The 21,273-nt window shown below is 34.2% G+C and overlaps 1 protein-coding gene across 1 annotated transcript in view; it reads right to left on the bottom strand.

Annotated features, from left to right (window-relative positions):
• The window catches only part of DNAH5 (dynein axonemal heavy chain 5), a 110,336-nt gene that overhangs the window by 62,434 nt on the left and 26,629 nt on the right, over positions 1–21,273 (bottom strand). The window contains exons 20-39 of the mRNA XM_031589455.2: positions 20,294–20,484; positions 20,110–20,209; positions 18,709–18,833; positions 17,880–18,081; positions 16,190–16,425; positions 13,956–14,174; positions 13,192–13,254; positions 12,411–12,649; positions 11,504–11,744; positions 10,833–11,032; positions 10,122–10,275; positions 9,292–9,455; positions 8,495–8,651; positions 7,604–7,816; positions 6,681–6,905; positions 5,240–5,412; positions 4,049–4,227; positions 2,922–3,109; positions 697–891; positions 238–372 (exon numbers count right to left, since the gene is read on the bottom strand). Of these exons, the coding sequence (XP_031445315.2) occupies positions 238–372; positions 697–891; positions 2,922–3,109; positions 4,049–4,227; positions 5,240–5,412; positions 6,681–6,905; positions 7,604–7,816; positions 8,495–8,651; positions 9,292–9,455; positions 10,122–10,275; positions 10,833–11,032; positions 11,504–11,744; positions 12,411–12,649; positions 13,192–13,254; positions 13,956–14,174; positions 16,190–16,425; positions 17,880–18,081; positions 18,709–18,833; positions 20,110–20,209; positions 20,294–20,484 (3,599 nt within the window). The remainder of the gene's footprint in view (positions 1–237; positions 373–696; positions 892–2,921; positions 3,110–4,048; positions 4,228–5,239; positions 5,413–6,680; positions 6,906–7,603; positions 7,817–8,494; positions 8,652–9,291; positions 9,456–10,121; positions 10,276–10,832; positions 11,033–11,503; positions 11,745–12,410; positions 12,650–13,191; positions 13,255–13,955; positions 14,175–16,189; positions 16,426–17,879; positions 18,082–18,708; positions 18,834–20,109; positions 20,210–20,293; positions 20,485–21,273) is intronic.

Below are 21,273 nucleotides of genomic sequence, written 5' to 3'. Positions count from 1 at the left end.
CTCTTATATACTCCTATTTGGTAATTTATTTCTGTAAGTAGCAGTGGAAACATGTTTATTACAAAAAATCTGAACAGGCCAAATCATACAGGGAATGCAACATTTCCAAGACAACATCAGAGTAAAAGGCCATAGGCAATATTCCAGTGAACACCTGAACAGATTTAAACTGTGTTTCCCAAAAATAAATAGCTCTGAAGTACAAACTAGTTAATTTACTAGGTCCTCAGAGCTTACCAGTTTAGACAGGTTCATGTCTCTCAGCACACGCATAACTATGGTAGACTCAGTATCCGTAGGATTTGCTCTTTTTGTCGCTCCTAATGTGCGTAGCACTGACAATATATTTCGCAAGCCAAAATCATAATGCACCTAGAAGATACACAAAGTTTGGGAAACATTTTTCTTAGTTTATGGGGATGAAACAACTCTTTTTTTTTTTATCATTTATGGTATAAGAAGTGATACATGCAGCACAAATGTCTCCTAACATCTGCTGTGATTACAACAGATTCTGAGCACCACACAGTCAATCCTTTAGGGGGATGTCAAAAAGAACTGGAATGCTAAAAGTGAGCAAATTTTCAGGTTGAGATAAAGGCATATTAATAGGTAAATACACAAATTAATACCAATAATTTGTGTCACTATTTATAATTTTTCCTAAAGATAATTCTTTCCTCAAAAGAAAATCACCTGCTTTGATAGCTGTTCTTCGCAGAGCTTGTACAATGTAAAGAATTTCCTTGCCAATACAACATTAGCAATAAAACCACAACTAGCCAACTTGACACGAATTATAATTTGACGATCAGGAACCATCATGGCCACTGAACGGAAGTTGATCTTCAAGTTTTCAGGAAGTTCTTGTCGTCCAGCATATCCTGGATTCTGGAGAAAATAACAATTTTTGAAGTTAATTGCACCTTGCATAAATTGAAGAAACAACAAAGGAACGTATTATCTGATTAGACAACGGGTGTCTAAAATTTTGGCTTACCTAGGCCACATTGAGACAAGATAATTGTCCTGGTCCGCATATAAAATATATAAAAGTTAACATATATAAGTAATGAAACTTTTTTCATTTTTTATATTTTTTTCAAAAACATTTTATTTTAAAAGAAGGAAAAAAATAAATAAAACTAGTGGAATATTTGACCTTGTTTTTGCAAAACTAAAGCATCAGTGTCTGGTCTGATGGAAGTGGTTGCAATTATCAGTAAGTTCTCAAGGTGCTCATCAGTGATTTTTGATCTAATGTTTATCTTTGTTTCTCATCTTTGAAAACAGTTGTTCATAAATGGATGTGCTGCCAAAAAGTGATGATATGAATAAAGTATGATTGAAGTGAGGGGTATTTTCTCTGGTAAGAGAGGTCTTATAAAAGTCTGGTAAAGAGACATGTTCAAATTTTTCTTTGATTTGAACATCTGATTGCAACTTTATACATTTCATTTGAAAACTTGAAGGTAATGTATTTATGTTAACTGAAACTGGAGTTGCAAATATACCGAAAAATTGATGATTTTTTTTTTTCTTGCAGTCTTCAAACACACTCTCAGATTTGTTTACCAGAACAGAAAGCACAGCTGCATATCTTCTGCTGTACACAGGACAGTGTTTTATTTTCATATTCTGGAATAAATTTTCCTTTTAATTCCGTAAATGACCTGATTTCATTTTGCAAATCTCAAAATCTTTTCAGCATTTTACCTTTACTTAACCTCCTTACTTCAGAAAAGTAAAAGGATGTTCCTACAATGAGCTTCCAAACTTTTAAGGAACTCCTGAAATAGGCAGTGATTCAACCCGTTGGACTTCATGAAATTCACAGATTTGATGACAATTTGCAAAAACATTAATCCAATACACATTGCAAAAGTATTTAAAAACATATTGCAAATTATTTTATACTTCCTCTGAGCTTTTGAAGATGTAAGAGTACTCCGGATGTTTCTCCCACAGTGAATGTGTTAACTTATTAAATTATATTAAGAAATGACGGAAGCCCAAGTTTAAAAATTAAATAAGAAAACTTACATGTCTTCTTAACAACAAAAAACACATGACTTTACAGGTGTAGGTGTTACTAAAATATTATTATTGGTAACCAATGTGTTTTACTTGTCAAACGGCACAAGTACATTTAAGATACAGTACATGCGCATTTTAGTTAGACTGAGTTTGTGTGGCAGATGTGACAGGTGGATTCAGCACTGCACTGCAAACTCCCCTCCACAGCATTCTGTTCTTGCTTACAAAGCTCATACCTGAGCTATGTGCAATCAAGTCATGAAAAATATCACATAAGAATCACATAATTAAATCAAAAGTATACAATCTTGTGGGGTCACATTACTGGTTGTCCAGAGCCACATGCAGCCAGTGGGCTATGGGTTGGACACACTTGGATTAGACAAAAGTAACTTTTAAGCTTTAAATTACATGTAAAAAGTGAATTGTCAGGCAGATTGACCATCATATCCCTACTGCATTTTAATCAATTTACATCCACAAGGTACAAAAAATGTTATACCTGAACTCTCCAAATCTAGATTTCACATGTCTTGCAAGTCCTGTTTTGACTGGCTATTTCCAACTAAATCTCTATGGTCATTTTTCTGCACTTGTTGTAAAATACATATTTTGGAAACACAAATGTAGCATTCAGAAATTATGGGACACATAGGTGACTTGCCTTTATGGCTGCTGTAGCAAATCAGTTGATTTCTTAACTGCAGATGTTTGATGTCAATGCAAAAAGACAGAGTAAACCGTTTTTGTTGTAATACTTACTCCTCAAACTGTCACTGAGTACAAAGAGCTGACTGACAGAGTTAGCAAGTGCAGATAACATACCAGGTTAGAAACGATCATACAATTATCACTGGTATATTACAAACCTACTGAATACGTACCATAGTAAGAAAAATGCCAAATTCAGGATTCATTTCCACATTATCTCCATCGGTAAAAACAAAGCTTTTCTTATGTTCTTTCTTGCATGTCAGCACAATTGCAATTTGCTGTGCAGCTACTGATAGTACTGGTAAATCAATACGATTGAATTCATCAAAGCAACCCCAGGAGCCAGACTGAGCAAGACCTTCAAAGAAAGGCACAACTAAGTATTTGTCCACAATGTTGGTAATCTTTTTTTTTTTTTTTTTTTTTTTTTTTTTTTTTTTTTTGGTGCAATTTACCCACTAAAATTCACAGTCCTCTGCTCAGGAAAAAAAAAAAAAAAATCTGTTGAGTCATTGGGAAAAGGAAAAGCAAGAATGTACAAATTTTCAAAAATCTATAAGCCCTTCTAGGACACAACATGATTAGATCTCTAATTCTTCTATCAGTATCTTCAATGTTTTCCTGTTCCTCTCTACCCAAAGAAAATCCCTGTAACAAATCTTTGAAAATATGACAGGATATCAATAGCTTATTTTTCAGATTAAAATAAACAGCATGGTCAGTTTCATTCAGAAAAAAAATGGGGGTCATTCTGTGCCAATGTTCCATTCTTCCTCAGGTATTTTCAGGAGGGGGAAATCATCACCAAATTTACAACAAGAAAACAGTCAAGGACCTCCACATGACCTCTAATATGTCATCTGCAATCACTAATGGATATCAGCTTCTGGTGCCTTCTTGTTTCTATCTACCATCAGTAAGGTATGCCAAGACTTGTTTTATGTATATATATTGCTACTCATTCATTTCTTTCAACTGATAAGAACTTTGACATTTGTAAGGAGAAAAAAAAATTGAAATCAGAAACCAACACATTCTACTAGTACACAGCTTTTTCTTTTTGATCTGGCAGTCCTCCTTGATTATTTTAAAGATATTTATAAGATATCCTTTCACAAACTGTCTAATCTTTTCAGACTTTTCTATTTCTTGGAGTGTTGCAATGGTGTTTTACATTAACAAGGTATTCATTACTTGCAGTTATTAAAAGGCAGAGAATCAACTGCTTATTACATGTTGATCTTGATTTATAAAGCTATTCTCTGAGCATTTGTAACTCATATAGTCCACAACTTACCTTTGAAGATCCTCCCAAGTCCTCGGAAATCCATCTGATCTGAACAGTTGAAGACAACTACATATTTACCAAGGCACCGTCCCATATCTTTGATAGTTTCAGTTTTTCCAGTTCCCGCAGGCCCCACAGGTGCTCCACCCATATTCATGCCTAAAGCTTGAGCCAGAGTGATGTAACATCTAAAAGGCAACAAGAAATTATTACCTAAAGGACTGAAATATATGGTTTTCTGTGCAGTGCCAGAGGCTCTTACTCAAGCGTGTCATATGAGGAAGTCCTTGTTGACGGAGATGAGGAAGTGCCAAAATGCATGTGAACATGATTTAAATCAATCAGAAGAAAAACCATGATGTGAGCAATATTACGGTTAGTCTCCTCAAATGTAAAGTGGAATACGAAGAATGGAAGAAAAAATTACAGAGAATCTCTATAATCCATTTGGATAGCTTAGTTCCTAGGTTACTCAAGCTGAAGCAGCTCTTAACTATGTTATACTGTGGAGACAATAATGAAAGAGAGCTATTTTTGCTCTGCTATCCATCTTTAAAATTTGATTATACAATGCATCCCATTTTCACAAACAAAACATGTGATGTAATAAAACATGTTCTACCAATTATATATAAATAGAAGCTCTAGAATTTGCTATGTTGTTTAAAAAATATTTTCTTCAAATGTCTTATTTTGTTACTGTTTATTTATAAATCACTTTGTGTTATTAGTTAGATGAGTGGATCTTTCCTTTAATAGTCTTGCAATTACTGCCACATCATTCTAGATCAAAAACCTGCAACCTACTGCAGCTGAATAAAATTGATTTCCCTGTTTATTCTTCCTTAGCTATTACCATTAGCTTGCTTGTAAACACACATCTTTGTCCTCTATCTACATATTGTATCTGTCAGATGTACCTGACCCTCAGGTTTATTAATATTATACACAAGAGGATCATAGTCTCATGCATCGTATGCACGAGAAACATAAGCTTGTGGCAGAAATAAACCTGTTAGTTATTCCATACTATATGACATAGAACCAAAAATATTAATGTAAGTTTATTGGCTTCAGTAAGACTGTGATGGATAAACTCTGCAGAGATCTATTTTGTATCCAGAAAGTATGACTGAGTCACTTGTGTAAAAGCCCAGATTTAGGGTCAAAGAAAAAAGGAACAAAATCAGTCTTTGTCACCTGTCTGTAAGAGGTGTGATGACAAGCCTGTCAGTACAGCCCAAGAATTCATTCTGGTATGTGAAACCCACATCAGTGATGTTAATCATCATTTTATCATTGTCTTCATTAAAATAAAATCTACACTGTTTCAGCCACTCAAAGTCTGTAGGACTCTTAATATGCATGCAAACCTTAAAAAAGAAAAAGAGGAAAAATACAAGACTGGTGTAACATTTATTTTTGCATTTGTATTATCTAAGAAGTACTGTGAACGCAGCACTACAAGTACAATGAAAGATAAAGTATGTGCTAGTAACACAAGAATTGTGGAGATCTTATTTTGATTTTTACCACAAAAATTCTCAAAGTGTTACTGCTGTCTCTTAAACTACACTAAAGCAAAGGAAACACCAAGTACAAATGTACAGTTCATAGCCTCACACAAAAGCCATTAAGTTGAATTAACTTTAGCATTCCTATTTCTATCATTTAACTATTCAACTCTATCATTTTATTTTTACATATAATATGTACATACAATAAAAATAATATGACATGCTTCTTTATATAAAAACACAAAAGTCATAAGAATTTCTGTATGAAAAATGGAAGAAAATGGTATTTCAAGACAATGTGATGATGTGAAGATATTAGTCAAGAAATTCAACAGAGCTGGCAGGTGTTCAAAGTTGACAAACTGTAAAGTAACTAAAAATGATACTTTTCATAAGATTGCTGGTAAGATGATTTAAAGTCGAAACAACTGGTCCCATACTGGCACCTATCTATCAGCAGTGGGTTAAAAAATCAGTAATCCCTTCCTCAGACAACATAATTTCAGTCAAGTCCAGAGCTTCCTATAGAGAAAAGGCATGCCAGCCTAGATTTTGAATGTTTAAGGAGTAAATGCCTTATTTTCCTAATTTTAGTATCCTGTGGCAGCATGAGAAGGTGTAAAGTGAATAAATAAATCCCTAAGTAATTAGATATTCTATTAAAACAGTTCCAGACAGCAGCTTTAATTGACAGCAGCTTCAACCAACTACAAGCTTTCTTCTGTTATTATAACACTACTTACTCTATTTATTCCTTCAGAATCACAATGTAGCCCACATAAAGGATGATTACTTTCAACACAGTATATGAGAAAAAGAATTTTTTAAACTGACCACACAACAGCAGCATCTAACTTAGACTGGCCAACACAGAACATCATAAAATTCTTCTACTGCTGGGGTAGAACACAACACCGAATTTCCTAAAGAGAAGCTATGACACGGATTGAATAAACACCAACATTTCTGTAAGACTCCAAGTCACAACATCATTACAATCCTTACAGAAATTGTTTGGCTTAACAGGCAGGCATTCAGATGTCACAGCTATGTTGTCTACTTGACATTCCACACTGTTTTATAAGGCTACCACCTCATAACCCAGTACATTTTTCAGTACTTACCAGACCATCAAAGATGTCCCTCTGATGCACGTGAATAGTGATTAATGTTTCATATTTAATTCGTTCAACTGGGTTAAGGTCTTTTGTTGTCATATCTATCAGTGTGTTTAGAAGATCCAGGAAAAACTGGTTTGTCTTTCGCATAATTTTTTTATCATACCTGGCATTAGTCAAAGCTTCTTCTGAGTCTCTTGTCCAAATCATTTGGATCCCCAACAACCCAACCTTAGGAAATATGAAATGGTATGCTTCATCTTTTCACCTTCCTCTTAAATGTACATTCACAGACACAGATAGTCTAAATAAATAGTTCTATTTGTATAAAATTATTTTTCTATGCTTCCTTATAGAAGTGACAGAATCCACGCATTTAAGTGTCCCAACTCCATGTATAAACATCTATAAAAGAACGCAGTTCAGTTTCAGAGACACAGCCTACCAAGCAACAGTAATACAACTGTTTAATATAATTTACATCATAATATATAATAACCAATAGGCTATCAAAATAATTAATGTTTCAATTTAAAATATTTCTTTAGTAATTCATTAACTTTTAGTTCCTTCTCCAATCACATTCCTGATCACAAGTGAAGAAGCTCTTCCTGAATATATAAACAAACACACAACCTTACCACTTTTCCCTTAGTAGTCAGGTATTAAGTGTGAAAAGAAGTAGCATTAGCTCTATTGCAGTAATTTACTGTACTCAGCTTTTTTTTTTTTTTCCAAGAGCTTCAGAGTAAGTTTTAATCTTTTGTTTTCAGATATCTAAATTGGAATTCAAAAGATTGCACTGATTAAGATTAATATAAATACCAGTTTTGCATCCAGCTGCAATCTTAATTTCAAAGAGAAGAAAATCCCACCAATGTACAAATCTATATATGAGCAATTTTTCATTGATTTAACAATGATTTTACCTGGGCTGGGTAGGTAGAAAGAAATTCAATCAGTTGGAAACTAGTTTCCTGAATATGGATAGCTGCCTGGCGAATAACATGGTGCAGTGACAGCTGGGACTCCTTCAACAGAGAATTGAGCCAAATTTCCACATTACCTTCAGCCATTACAGGTCTTCTCAGCTCAATAGTCTCACCCTCTCGTGAACTAATTGACAATATATGATCATATATCTAATAAAAGCAAGAAAAGAACAATTTGTGATTTATAGATTGATTATTACTTCTATTACAACTGTTTTCATGCTAGCATTTCATTAAATTTATTTAGATACGTACAAATCATACCAATCTATTAAGCAAAATGTGAACATAATAAAATCATTGCTTTAAGTATGAATAAAGGCTTTAAACAAAATATTGCCATCTGAAGGAGACAAACCTCAGTACACTACTAACACTCAAATTTCATTTCAATTTCAATGAAGGTACTCATTTTCCAGTAACAAGAGAAGGAAACCTTTCCCCATTTGTAGTGCATATCCTAACAAAAGTTGCAGACTTAAAATAAAAAATAATGGAAACATGGAAGTTAAGGAACATGGACAACCAAAAGAATTTCACGCATGGGAAGGTAGCAAATGTCTAAGGAAATACATACACACACAGCTAAAAGAAAACCTGTGTTGCAATTTATTCTTTTCATAAACAGTGTAAGAAAACTTTTCTTCAAACAACATTTTTCCAGGCAATCTAAGCATACAAACACGCTCATAAAACATCCTCTCTGGTGAGCTTCTGATTCTAGCCTACATATAGCCACAGAAGACAATTCAGCTTGCTATTTAACTGATATCATGCATTGTTTAACAATCTGAAAGAATGCAACTTCAAGGTTTGGGGAGTACATACCCTTTCATGGAACTTGACAGTTTTAATGTTGTCAAAGACACTCAGCAGATGTGCTTGTATAGTGTGAGAATCTGATGCTTGGCCAAGAATTTCTAATAGGGCAGGATCTGATACAAAGAAGAATCGTGGAAATAGGAGGCGCTTCTTCTCCAGGTACCTGCATTTAAGAATATTTGTTAGGAGGAGATGGAGTAGACAGAAAATGAATTAGGTTACTTTATACATCCTTTCCTTTTTAAATGTGGCATTTCTTACTATGCATTATTGCTTTTTTTATTATTATTCATGGTAGCAATAACAATTCTTATCAATCATACCTTCATTTTTAGCACCTGCTTTAAGACTACCAGAAATAATTTCATTGAAACCTTTGTTGTTTTCTATGTAATGTAATCACTACTAATATGAAAAGAGATTATTTTGAAGCTAGTGTTTTTAACCTAGGTCAGCTACTTGCTGCCTAGTTGTCTTATTCTGAATTTCTCCCACACCTGTGAAGGATCTGGAAGAATATACAAACCTAGCCTGCCTGCTGAATTGAAACCAGACACAAACAGTTTTGATGTCATCAGAGAAAGACAGTGACAGCTTAGTCACTAATCAAATACTTAGCAGTAAGGTACTAACAGTATTTTTGGAAGATTTGCATCAACCTGCTACCTTGTTTACTCGGTTCAACTGAATTCATAGTGAAATAAAAACAGGATCTTTATGAAGTCCATGCGACAGTACTTGCTCTTTAGCTAGTTACATAATTTACAACCATTTCCTTCAGATTGGTATTGTATTAATCTTACCCCGTGAGTGATTTCTGACAGATTTCAAGCTGTTCTAGTAAATGTGGTAGTAACTGTCCCATGATTTCATCTCCAATGCAGCACTGAACAACATTAGGTGTTTCATGAGCTCGAGTCATGATCCTTACCCAGGATTTATCAATGTTAGAGAAACACTTTGCTTCCTGTTTAAATATAGAGAGGTGAAGCAATGGAGAAAGGAAAAAAAAACAAGAAAAGGAAAAATGAACCTTCTGGAAAAATCGGCACCAGTAATCCTCTCACAAGTAATCACCAGAGTCCAGTCCCAAAGACTTTTCAGCTTAGAAAATCAAATCTGCTTGCATAATAGAACTTATTTTATACTTCACTGACAAACCTGCTATCCGCTTTCAAACATTCTTAGAGAAAAACACAGAAAATGTCTTATTCTTGAGAATGCATGCTCCAAATTTGAAGACTTTTTCTAAAAACTACATTAATTTTAATTCAAAAAGCAATGTAGAAAAGTTTAAGATTCCTAGCAAAAGTGCAAGTAGTACTGAGCTACTGACAAATATTAATAGATTAACCTAAGAATACTGATACTAAGCACAGTACTTACACAAGTACTGGTTTACACTTAATAATTTAACAGTCTAGAAATAAAGAGATCAACCTGAGGACTTTTTTATTATTCTTTCTAATACAATATTGTGGTAGGAATTGGTAAGCTAATGTCTTACTAAGTCTAATTTTTCTAACCATTAAGACAATGAAGCATAAATTACTGCATCCATTATGACATCACAGTTACGGCTTATTCTTAAGATATAGAAGCTCAAACTGAAAAAAAAGGCAGATCTGAAAACCTTTGGAAGTTGCTTTGCTATGTCACCGCCGACAAAAACAGCTTCTAAATAAATCCACAAGTTCTGCACAGTTATCCAGTTCTCAATGATATCTGTCGTGTTGGAAAGATAGTGCACCCATTTTTGAATCTGTGTCTTGAAGGGCGTGTTGTATCTAAAAATAAATAAAACCAACTTTTTTTTAATTTAAGGAGGAAACAAGTCTCTTGAAAGCCAACACAGTCCTCAAACATGAGAAGGAGGAATATTCTTGCCTTTTTTTTTTTTTTGTCAGGATCTGTGTTCCTTGTTTTATCAAGGGGCTTTGACATTCTGCACGAGATAATTTGTAGCTCGTTTTAATAGGGATTTTCAGTACCTTCAGAAAAAATCTTTGTAAAAGAGGTGGTGACCTACCAGTGGGGCAAAATAGCAGTGCCTGTAATTCCAGCAGGACCCTTGCCACAACAGGGCAGTGCTCCCTTTTATGTTTGTCACCACTCTTGCATCCATGGAAACTGTTCAACTAATTAGTCAGGAAATCTGAACACATCATTTCAAATTATATTTAAATAGAGGAATATCGACAATGAGAAGTGGCCCATGAACAGCTCAAGGACAAGAAAGCTTTTAGTTTTTATCTAGATGTTTACTTTCCTTCCCCTTTGTGAAATAAAGCCTCTTGCTTGTATTTATAACTCACATACACATAGACTCTGCTTTTCTTGTTACCTGTTACTCATGAGAGAGCCAAGAATCATCAAGCTGTCCTCCATGGTAGCAATTGTTTCTGATATGCTGTCTCCTCTTAAAAGAAGTTCCCCACGGGTTTTAAAGTTTGCAAAGATAAATGTTTTGTTGTCCCATTCAGCTATCACTTGTTTTAACTTCTGTTCAATGTCTCTTTCCTTCACAGCACTTATGCAGATATCCTTTTAAATAAACAGAATGTCAAAACAAGTTATAAACTATTCAGGTCTTTGGTATCCAAATCTAACTGTTATTTCCTTTAACCCTAGTTAGGCTGAAGAGCAACTATTTATTAAGCGGAGGTCCCTTCCAACCAAGCCATTCTATGATTCTAAGAGGAAAGATCTAAAGACATGAGAACACCATACCTAATAATCCATGTATCAATTCACAATATGGTAAAGTTAGTGTGGCTACTAGAACGATACAATGATTATTTATCATACCTTAAATATTGTAAAACATCCTCATAAATGATTTAATTGTGAGCCACATTACATGTTTTATACAGGGTTTACACTAAAATACGTGTCATTATTTTACACAGAAAACTTTACTGATAGCCTATTTCTATGCTCTTAATACTGCTACTCAGATATCTATTTAAGCACATTGTTTAGTTTCATGCATCCATTTATCTTCCTTCTAAATACCTCTATTTCCTCTTTATATCTGAGTAGAGGAGCCTCCATAATATTCTTCAGTCTCAGTGTTTCACCTTCTACAACAAAGTTGTGTTCAGTGAGTTCTGTTATTTGCTTCCAGTGCCGAGGCATCATTGCCTTACTTGACATACTTTCCAGCAATGGGCAACATTCACAGAAGTCTTCAATAGTCTTCTTCAGGTCAAAAAAGGCTGGCCACTCCTTTACACCTCGAGGAAGCTTATGGCATCTACATAAAAATAATCCAAGCTTTTTCACATATATGCGGATATCCCACTTCCCACTTAACCATCATATATGGTTTTAACAGTAGATGACATATCCTCCAAATTCAGGTTCCCTGTATTTTGAGGATTTTGTATGTAACTGTTACCAAACTATTTCACTGAGCAATAACTGGATACTTACAGGCTCGATCTAAGGAGTGTATCTGCATAATTCTATTCCAAATGACCATCAATTACAATTGAATCACTTTACATCTACAAAAGATTTCATCTTTTGGTGAGGTTCATGATAAGGACTGCTCTATTCTCTTGCAAAAACTCTGTTCTTCTAGTTTTGTAGCAAAAATATTCTATTTTAGATATCTCAGGTAAATCTCTATCTCTCATGATTAATAATGTTCAAAAAAAAAGGTACATTTCCTTTATGAACAAAATAAACTGCACAAACTTTAATGTATGCTCAAAGGAAGAGAAGAAAAATTTATATCCAAAGCTCTCTAAGGAGCAATAATCAAATAATCCTCAATATTTAGAGCAAAATCTGGCTTCCTTAACTTAGGAAATTATTAAAGAATACATTTTTTCAATTAAAATTAATAGTGCTAAGTATTATATTTAAGAAGTAAAAAAAAAAAATTAGCTATCCTTTCACAGAACCAGTTTCTTACCTGTTCTGAAATTCCACAAGTTCACTGCTAATTTTTCCAACATCCAATTCTGACCAAAGAATATCATAGTACCCACTGACTGTGTCAAGGACACTGTTATATAGATTATAGAGTTTCTGTAAAAGATTCAGTTGCTTCTTTATTTCAAGTAGCTGAGGATATTGTGTAACGGGCAAGCCAAAAAGTTCTTCTCCATCAGTGTAAGTAATGTATTTCCGAAAGAGATTATCAAATCGATTCTAAAGAGAGAGAGATCAATGAAATGTATTTAAGTAACTAAATTATGCTTAGAGGTGCACTGTGGAAAAAAGAGAACAACTAGAAGTCATCATTACAGGAACATAAATTAGCCACAGTAAAAATAAATATTTGAACAGGAGAACCAGACAGTATTTTTTTTTAAAGGGACAAACAGAAGAACAAACAGAAATGGGCAAAAATGCAGATATGAAAAAGACACAATAATAAACACAAGAACAGCTTATAGCCAAATACACTAAATTTGAGAATAGGCTCAGTTCCAGACATCTATACCTAGTTACTATTACTCAGATCCTAAAAACACAGTTTTAATCAGCATTCCTTGAAAATGTATGGAAAAAATGTCACCTTAGCTTTCATTACATTAAAACAGTTTTGACTGATCAGTAACCCTATGTACCAGTGAAAATTAGTCCAACTATCCCGATTCATTCTCAGAGCCTTCAGTTGTTAGTTGTTAACTAAACTAGTCCTAGTTGTTAACATTAAGCAATAAGAAAAATCTTAGAATTAATAGTACCTGAAACATGGTAAGCCTGTCACTGGCTTCCTGAGGTTCTAAACCAACCACCAGTGGCCCACTCTGAAAAAAAAAATGGATATATATGAAATTAGAGTGATTTTAGAGGGTGGGGAGGAAGGACATCAAATTAAACAACAATGCTGGTTTGAAATACAAACATTTTTGGTATTGCAAGACTTCATGCTTACATCAGGTAACAACTGATCTGACAGATTACAAAATTAATAAAAAACCATCTTATTTTCAATAAAAAAAAGCAATTTGCTTTCTTTTAATATAGAAGTTTTGTTAATACTGGAAAAGGTAGGCAGTACTAGAAAAGGTAGGCAGTAGTAGCTTTTTTTTCCAAGAATAAATAAGTATTAGTTAAAAGACTGGTTTGGCTTGACATGTACTCTGCTGAGAAGGAGCATAAGAGTTGAAGTCATTTGTATTAACATTCAGTGCCAGAAATTTCTACTTACATTCTAATTTAATTTCTCTTAAATCCCAATCATTATATTTGCACATGGTAACAAGCTATGTATTAGGAACTCCATGCGTCTCCAACCTTTTAGAGCTGATTACCAGCATAAATTTCAGCCACACACAAAAAATAATGTAATCTTGTCCTGCATTGAAACTCAGCTACCACGTTAACAAGAATAAGCATAGTTTTCAGGTAGTAGAGGAATCATCATGCTATTTAGTCAACTCCACAATCTTTCCATGCTTCCACTGCTCTTTAAAAGCTCCTCTAACCCAATATCGCAAACTCTTACTTGTTCATAATCTGAATAGAACTGTGCACAGTCTTCAGTAAAAGTCTTCAGAGAGCTAATAAGCTCTCCTCTGAACTTCGGCTGCAAAGCAAAGAGCTCATTCTGCACTTCATTTGCTCGGAGCAGCAGCTTTTCCCAAGTGTAGTGCAAAGTATCCACCTTCTCTGACTCTTCCTTGGTCACAAGTAGATCATACTTGCTTAATATAGCATAGGATTCCTGTCAGAAGGTTGGATCAAAATAAACAAAACAGTTGCAGATGCTAATTTTACACGTATAAGTACTAACATTTTAAATACTTAAGTACAGAAAAATATTTGCTAGAAAGAAAATTTGTTCTTTTTGTTATAGCAATCTGGCAAGCCAATACCCAACTTGAAGAAATACAAAAAGGAAATATAAAAATGGAGGTTCAGGATGGATATTAGGAAAAATTTCTTCTCCAAAAGAGTGGTCAGGCATAGGAACAGGCCACCCAGAGTGGTGGTGGAGTCGCTGTGCCTGGAGGTATTCAGGAAATGTGTGGGTGTGGTACTAAGGAACACAGTTTAGAGGGTAATTAATATTGGTGGTAGGTGGACAGTTGACGAGACTATCTTAGAGTTCTTTTCCAACCTTAACGATTTTGTGATTCTATGATTTTGCTTTTTTTTTTTTTTGCGCTCCAGCGTCATACATCTCCCCCAAAACAATTTCCAGTTAAAGTACTTCCCAAGTTTACAGGTTTTAGTTTTACTTTAATAAGAATATTATTCAGATCCACGTCTTCCATTGTTCAGCATGACCCAATCTGGATACTTATTACAGGAGGTAGGCCATGAGAAAGCAACTCATGGCCTGCAAATTAGCAAAGAAAACAAATACCTGTTCCATATGGATACCGAAGCCTCACTTTTTGTTTTCAACAACAAAACATCAATAAATCATTTCAGAAGTTACAAAAACTAGTATGTAGCAACAGCTTCAAATATTAAAACTGTTCTTCATTCATAGAAACATAGAATCACAGAATGGTTTAGGTTGGATTGTTTCATTAAAAATCATCTAGTTCCAACCCCCTGCCATAGGCACAGACATTTTTCTCTAGGTCAGGTTGGTCAAAGCCCTGTCCAAACCACTTCAAATGATGGAGCATCCAGAAATTCTGCAGGCAACCTGTTCCAGTGTTTCACCACTGTCATCACTGAAGATTTCTTCCTTATACACAATCCAAATGTCTCTTTCAGTTCAAAACCATTGCCCCTTGTACTGGCACTACAAGACCTGGTAGAAGTAATTCTCATTACTGTAAATTTATTTAATGTTCCCTTCACTTGTTATGAATTAGTACAGCAATTGAATTTTCTGGCCTAGCAGTTTCATTTGATTTTTTTTCTGTAAAGAATTATTTCTGTTTACATTTTTTGGTTTGATCAACTTGCAAACAAATTATTAACATGAAAACAGAACTATCTGCCTGTGACTCTATGTGGAAAATAGGTTAGCCTGTTCTAAAAATCTGACCCATGATTTCTTGTGCCTACAGAATCCAGGAAGCTGTCTGCAAAATTGGAAATTTAGGAATCTTTAACTACCAAACCTCATGCCTAGGCTTGTGGCAAGAACAAACCATGACAGTTCTTAGAATTTCTAAAATGTCAGCTCCCAAGAGATTCCATTAACAACTCCACTGATAGTTCTAGCTGTGGATGTGCTTCACTTTTTACCTACTAGTCCTACTTTGCTCCTTCATGGAACTAGGGAGACCTTCACAAGGCTGAGTGATTCACTACTTCTTTGTAGTGAAACACAGAAGGGCTCTATGCTGGTTTCCAACTATTTGCACATGGAACATTTCATAAATTTCTTCAGGTCAGAGAAAACCAGGTGAAGAAACACAGCTGTGAGAAACTTGTCTGACAGCAAGCTGTCAGTTTTGCATTTCCAAAACAGAATTTTGTGTTAAGCTACTTTAATTTAAAAAAAAATAAAATAAAAAATTACAAAAAAGCAACACAAACAATATAAATATGAGTAACCAGGAATCATCATGTGTCTTGGCAAAAAAAGTTCCTCTGAATATCTAGTCAATCCTGCATTTTGCCAAGCTACAGTATTCTTCAGAACACAGCAAGTCTGCAACCCAGCACGTAAACCAAAATCATATGTTTTCAATGTGTGCTGCTAAGTACAAATGCAGAAAATAAATGCTGTGCAGAAACATTACTCATATACGTAACATTCTTTTTAACTACCTCAATGGGCCCAATTTGAGAGTCAATGGAAATCTGTAGTTCTCTGATGTCTTTTAGTGCAGACATGGCTGTTCTTATGTCATCCAGATCCTCAATGCGACGATTTAACTTTCTGTCAGTTTCCTCTATAAAAGTGAAAATTGTTTCCATCTCTGTTCTATACTTCTTATTCCAATGATAACCCAAAACACTCATCCAGTCTTTGATTTCTGCTCTCAGTGCTAGCTTCAGATCAGCTGAAAACAGTGAACATTTATAGTTATTTCAATGTTTTAGATATTTTTAAGATGTACTTTTAATCTTATTTCAACATGTATTCTTTTCACTCCTTGTTCTGTTTTTGTTTTTTTTTTCAGTCTAATTTTCCATGCAAACAGAAGATGAAATTATTTTGACACCTTTGAGTAATTTATAGGATTACCTGCAGTATTTTCCTCATAACCTTCTCAAAATACATAATCTTTCCAGTACTGGACTCCACATGTCTCTCATTTTGTTTATATACCATTATACACATTTTTGTCCTAAAAATACTAGTAAATTCATTAATAGTCTTACCTATGTCTAAAACCTTTCAAAAATAAACTTTAAAAAAAATCAGGGGCGAATGCAGGGTAGAATCAAAAAGTCTGACTATCAAAGCTGAAACTGATATTTAATGAAACCGTTATATCCACCAAATGGATACTTTTTTAAAGATTCTTATCTATTGCATCAGTGGAACCAAGGGCCAGAATGTAGAGAAACTTGAAATCTTGCTGAGTTCCTACCCAATTTTGCAGCAATCCAGTCCATTCCCTAAAGCTCTGCCATTCAGTTCAGATTTCTTCCTCATTATTCTCAAAAGAGAAGTCAAAAATCCACACCAGTACCAGCACTACATAACAATTTAGCTGGATATAAATTCAACTCTGTTACAGCTAGATGTTCATTCACTATGCATATTTCACTAGTGCTTCCTCCTTTTTACACAGTATCTCTTTCCATGCTTATCTCTTATACCTGATGGTATTTTCAATCTATAAATCAGATCCACCCTATTCCATTGATTTTTAATAGCCAAGCTTTACTATGTAACAAAACACATTTGGTTGATACTTCCTCCAAATGAAGAAGCCATTTTGCTGTCTCAGATTTGTCCTTCACTGTAAATCAGCTGCATGTATTTCTTACAGTCCATCATAGTTCCTGTTATACCTGTTATAGCAATATAAAATGCTTATGTAATATGGAAACTGAGCTAGAGAAAAGCTCTAAGATTCCACAGCAAAAAGGGAATCAGCTACAACATGTATGCTTTGCTTAATTAACTGTGTTAAATAGACAACTTTTCATTTGAAATCAGTATTTGAAATCTTTTCTCATGACGTGCAGCCAGGCAAGGAGAAAAGCAACATAAGCATAGTATACTCCTATCAAAATATATATACTTACTGAAGCCAATGACATAAGAATGAATAAACTCTACTATCCACCCCATTACTGAGTAGAAATGTCCAGGCAGGGGAAGAAACATCAGATGATCCTCGCAATACTCTGGTTAGTGTATTTTTGCACGCCACTCCACATTTCTGCTTTATATCTTTAACCTAGCTCACTCATCCACAGCTAAACATCATTTCTCCTCCCTATCAGAAATAGGAATCAGAAAGTATAATTCTCTTGAAAGAAGTGGAAAGTTAAACTTTACCAGTGTACAGTGCAATAGCTCCCACACAGATGTATTCAGGCTCAGAACTGACTTTCATCTCCAAGTCTTTGACAAGTAGAATTTGAGATTCCAATTCAGAGAGTAATGGGTTTCCCATCATGAATCTTTCAATGGTTTTCTCCTTGTCCCTCTGCCATATATGGTGGTAACAACTAAAACTCTCCAGAGCTGTAAGAACCTCCTGAAACACATAACAAGTTCACAAAAACATTAGCAAACCACACATCACACAATTTCCTAGTGTATTAAGCGTTCATTCATAAGTGGAGCAGGTTTGTCTCATCCTAGTAAAACAGAAGGCTGCTGGTAAACTTATGCTAAAATAGGCTCATTAGCAATCATAATCCTTAGCACTGTATGCTAGTCACATTCAATTTGTCTAATCAGTTGAAGTATTTTACAATAAAGTGATTCTTCAGTCACTAACAACTTCTATATGAATAAAATTGTATTTAAAAGATTTGTGCAATTACTACCATTTCTATATTAAATATGCACACCCAACTACAGTTAAGATATATTTTATGGAGTTTTACTAATTGTAGATGTGTTTTTAATCATACTTCAACTTTACACAATATGCAAAATCTCATGCATCTTTGAACACTGAGAACATGTTACCCAACGTTACTTTCAAAGCAGAACTGTAAATTTGCAGCAACACATCTGCCATCCACCATCCTACTCTTTCTCATTCATATGCTTAACCAGGGCTTTCAGTGCCTATCCTTTTTCCCCCAAAGATATTAAAATCAGTACATTTATATGCTTTAGGCAGTAACTTAAATTAACATCCCTATTGTCTTACCTTTTTTGTAGAATTAATAGCAGTGGCAAGTAAAGATACCAATTTAATAATTTCTTTGTTATTTGAAACATTCTTGAAGTAGTTCTTGCTCTGCGCTGATTCAGACAAACTGAGAGATGCTGTATCTGATGCCCTATCTCCAAAGGCAGAATCAAACACAAAAGCAGGTTTAGTACCAACAAAAATAGGCATACACTTTAAAATTATTTGTGCTTACTAATCAAAAAGACAACTAGAAATCTAGGAGGCCAATGTAGTTACCGCACATTCACAAACTTCTCCACTGTTGGTAAATCTGCTTCATCCAGGTTCTCTGTGAAATTTGGAACAAGTTCCTCACTAATTTTTCAAGTGTAATCTTCCTCTTTCCCACCCAAAATCCTCATTTTTCTCTAAATACTCTGGTTAATTGATAATTTTAAATAGAAATTAACATTAAATCCTAGCAGATTTTGTTGAAACAGTTAGGACTGAAAATAAAAGAATAACAGATATAATAAAAGATAAACAGAATGTCTTTAGCTAGGGAATACACACAGGATTGAAGTTTTCAGAAATTCATATTGCATCTCAAGCAAGAGAAAATCTTGGTTTTGAAAAACTAATTTAATTCTTCATGCAGTTCAAAGATTACTTACCTACTTCTTAGATATACAAGAGGATGTTACCCTAAAAACATTCTATATACTTTTGAATTACCTGAAGTACGAAGTAGAAAAATTAATTTGGTTTGATTCTAAAAAAAAAAAAATCAGGAAAAAAAAAATAGAAACCTAAGACAAAAGTATCTTAAATTTGCTTAAATGAATGTCTTTGATAATTTAATTTCAAGTCTGATCCCAAAACATATTAATTAATTTTAGCAATTTTAGTCTATTAAGTCCTTCACACAAACCTCTCCACCAATACTGAGATTTACATAGACATCTCTACTCAATAACAGTTTTTAAGACTAACTTATCCTTCTTAAAAGAATGTTAACACAATTTTAAAAATCATTTAAGTCACAAATCACACTGGCAAATCACAAAAGATTATGTGCAATGGTAGTACTATAATTGTTTTCCAAATTCAAAATTTCTGCTATGCTGTCAAAGATGGCAAACTAACAGCTTCCCACACACTCCAAGTAGAACCCAAAGCAGAACAGCTCTCAATTTTACAACAAAATCTCCTTACTCAAATTCCCAAAAGGAAGCATCTTCATGCAACCTTGATTGCTATACATAGGAAAAGCTCTGACATTGTTGCATCCTAATTCTTCTCCAAGGTGGATTAAAATCTGTGAAGTCTTTATTCCCTTGCTTTTGATGTATTCTCTGTCCAAAATCCTTTTACACGTACTGTATAAATCACATTTACCTAAAACTCAAATTGAGCGATATCAGAGTTTATCATTACCATGCATGTTTTTCATTCCAATCTCTTTCATTCCATCTTCAGAATCACTATCTCCACTCTCACACTGCAACATAGCTAATTTTCTCTCTAATAGTTCTTTCTGTGGAAGAAATAACAGTTCGTTTTCTATTTGCAGTACTTTTTAAACTTTAATTTTGTATTAAGCACAGTTATAAAGACAAACCTTGGATATTCTCTCCTGACTCCACTGCCCAACTCCTTTCATTACTTTCACAATACTGTCTACAGTTTTGTTAAGCGTTTGCTGTACCTCATCCAAAGAAGGTTTCATGACAATATTAGGGATAGACAGGTTAATGCTAGTCTTAATGATAGGACGAGCACTTGTTTTCTTCTTAGAGGCATTGTGATTTTCTAAATGAAAGAAAATAACAGCAACAAAAAAAGTTGTTCACATTTATTTCAAGACCTCCATCTAGGGTTTGTAATTATATAAACCATTTCCAACAACACAATACTGAGTAATGAGTGTAATTTCTTAAAGAAAAAAGATTCCTGAGTAGTTTACAAGATGTATTGGTTAAGTCCATAGTAGCACAAGCAAAAACTAAGTGCCATCTTATTTTTGTTCATGAAACCCCTTGTCAACTTGTTCTCTGCAGCTAAGCTCAGTTAACAGAAAACCCTGTTACCTGGCTTGTACTCACAGACAGCATATTAAATTGGGCAAGAAAACTCCACTCTTCATATTGTTTGGTTTATATTCCATATAGACCAAAACCAAAAGCCTTTATTTTTGTTTCTTATAAGTAACAATAAATACTTAAAAAAAAATACTTCATAATCTATAGAAAGATCTGAAGGCAATTAGTAAGAGAAAGACAAAACACTCTCTTGTCTTTTTTTCATAGTTTTATGTAAAAGTCAAGGTCAAACAGGTAAACTTCAATGTCAAGTCCAGCTCCAAATATACTAAGCAGTTCCAGAACAGTAGGGTCTGTCCTAAAAGAAACTTTATCAAAACGATACTTTTCTGTGTTTACAGGGGAAAAAAAATATCCTCTGGAGAAATACTGTGTTATCAACTGTGGTTTAACAAGACAGCTCACTCAGACTCCTGTGTCCTCCCTTCTCTTACTTATCTGGCTCTACGATATAGTTCTGCGATATTACATCTACATATTTCTTTCCATAGACTAAATA

The sequence above is a fragment of the Phasianus colchicus genome, chromosome 3 (assembly GCF_987193195.1).
Source record: "Phasianus colchicus chromosome 3, bPhaCol1.hap1.1, whole genome shotgun sequence".
Taxonomy (NCBI): Eukaryota; Metazoa; Chordata; class Aves; order Galliformes; family Phasianidae; genus Phasianus; species Phasianus colchicus.
The sequence above is the reverse complement of the archived record's forward strand: the minus strand, read 5'-3'. Positions and strand labels throughout refer to the sequence as shown.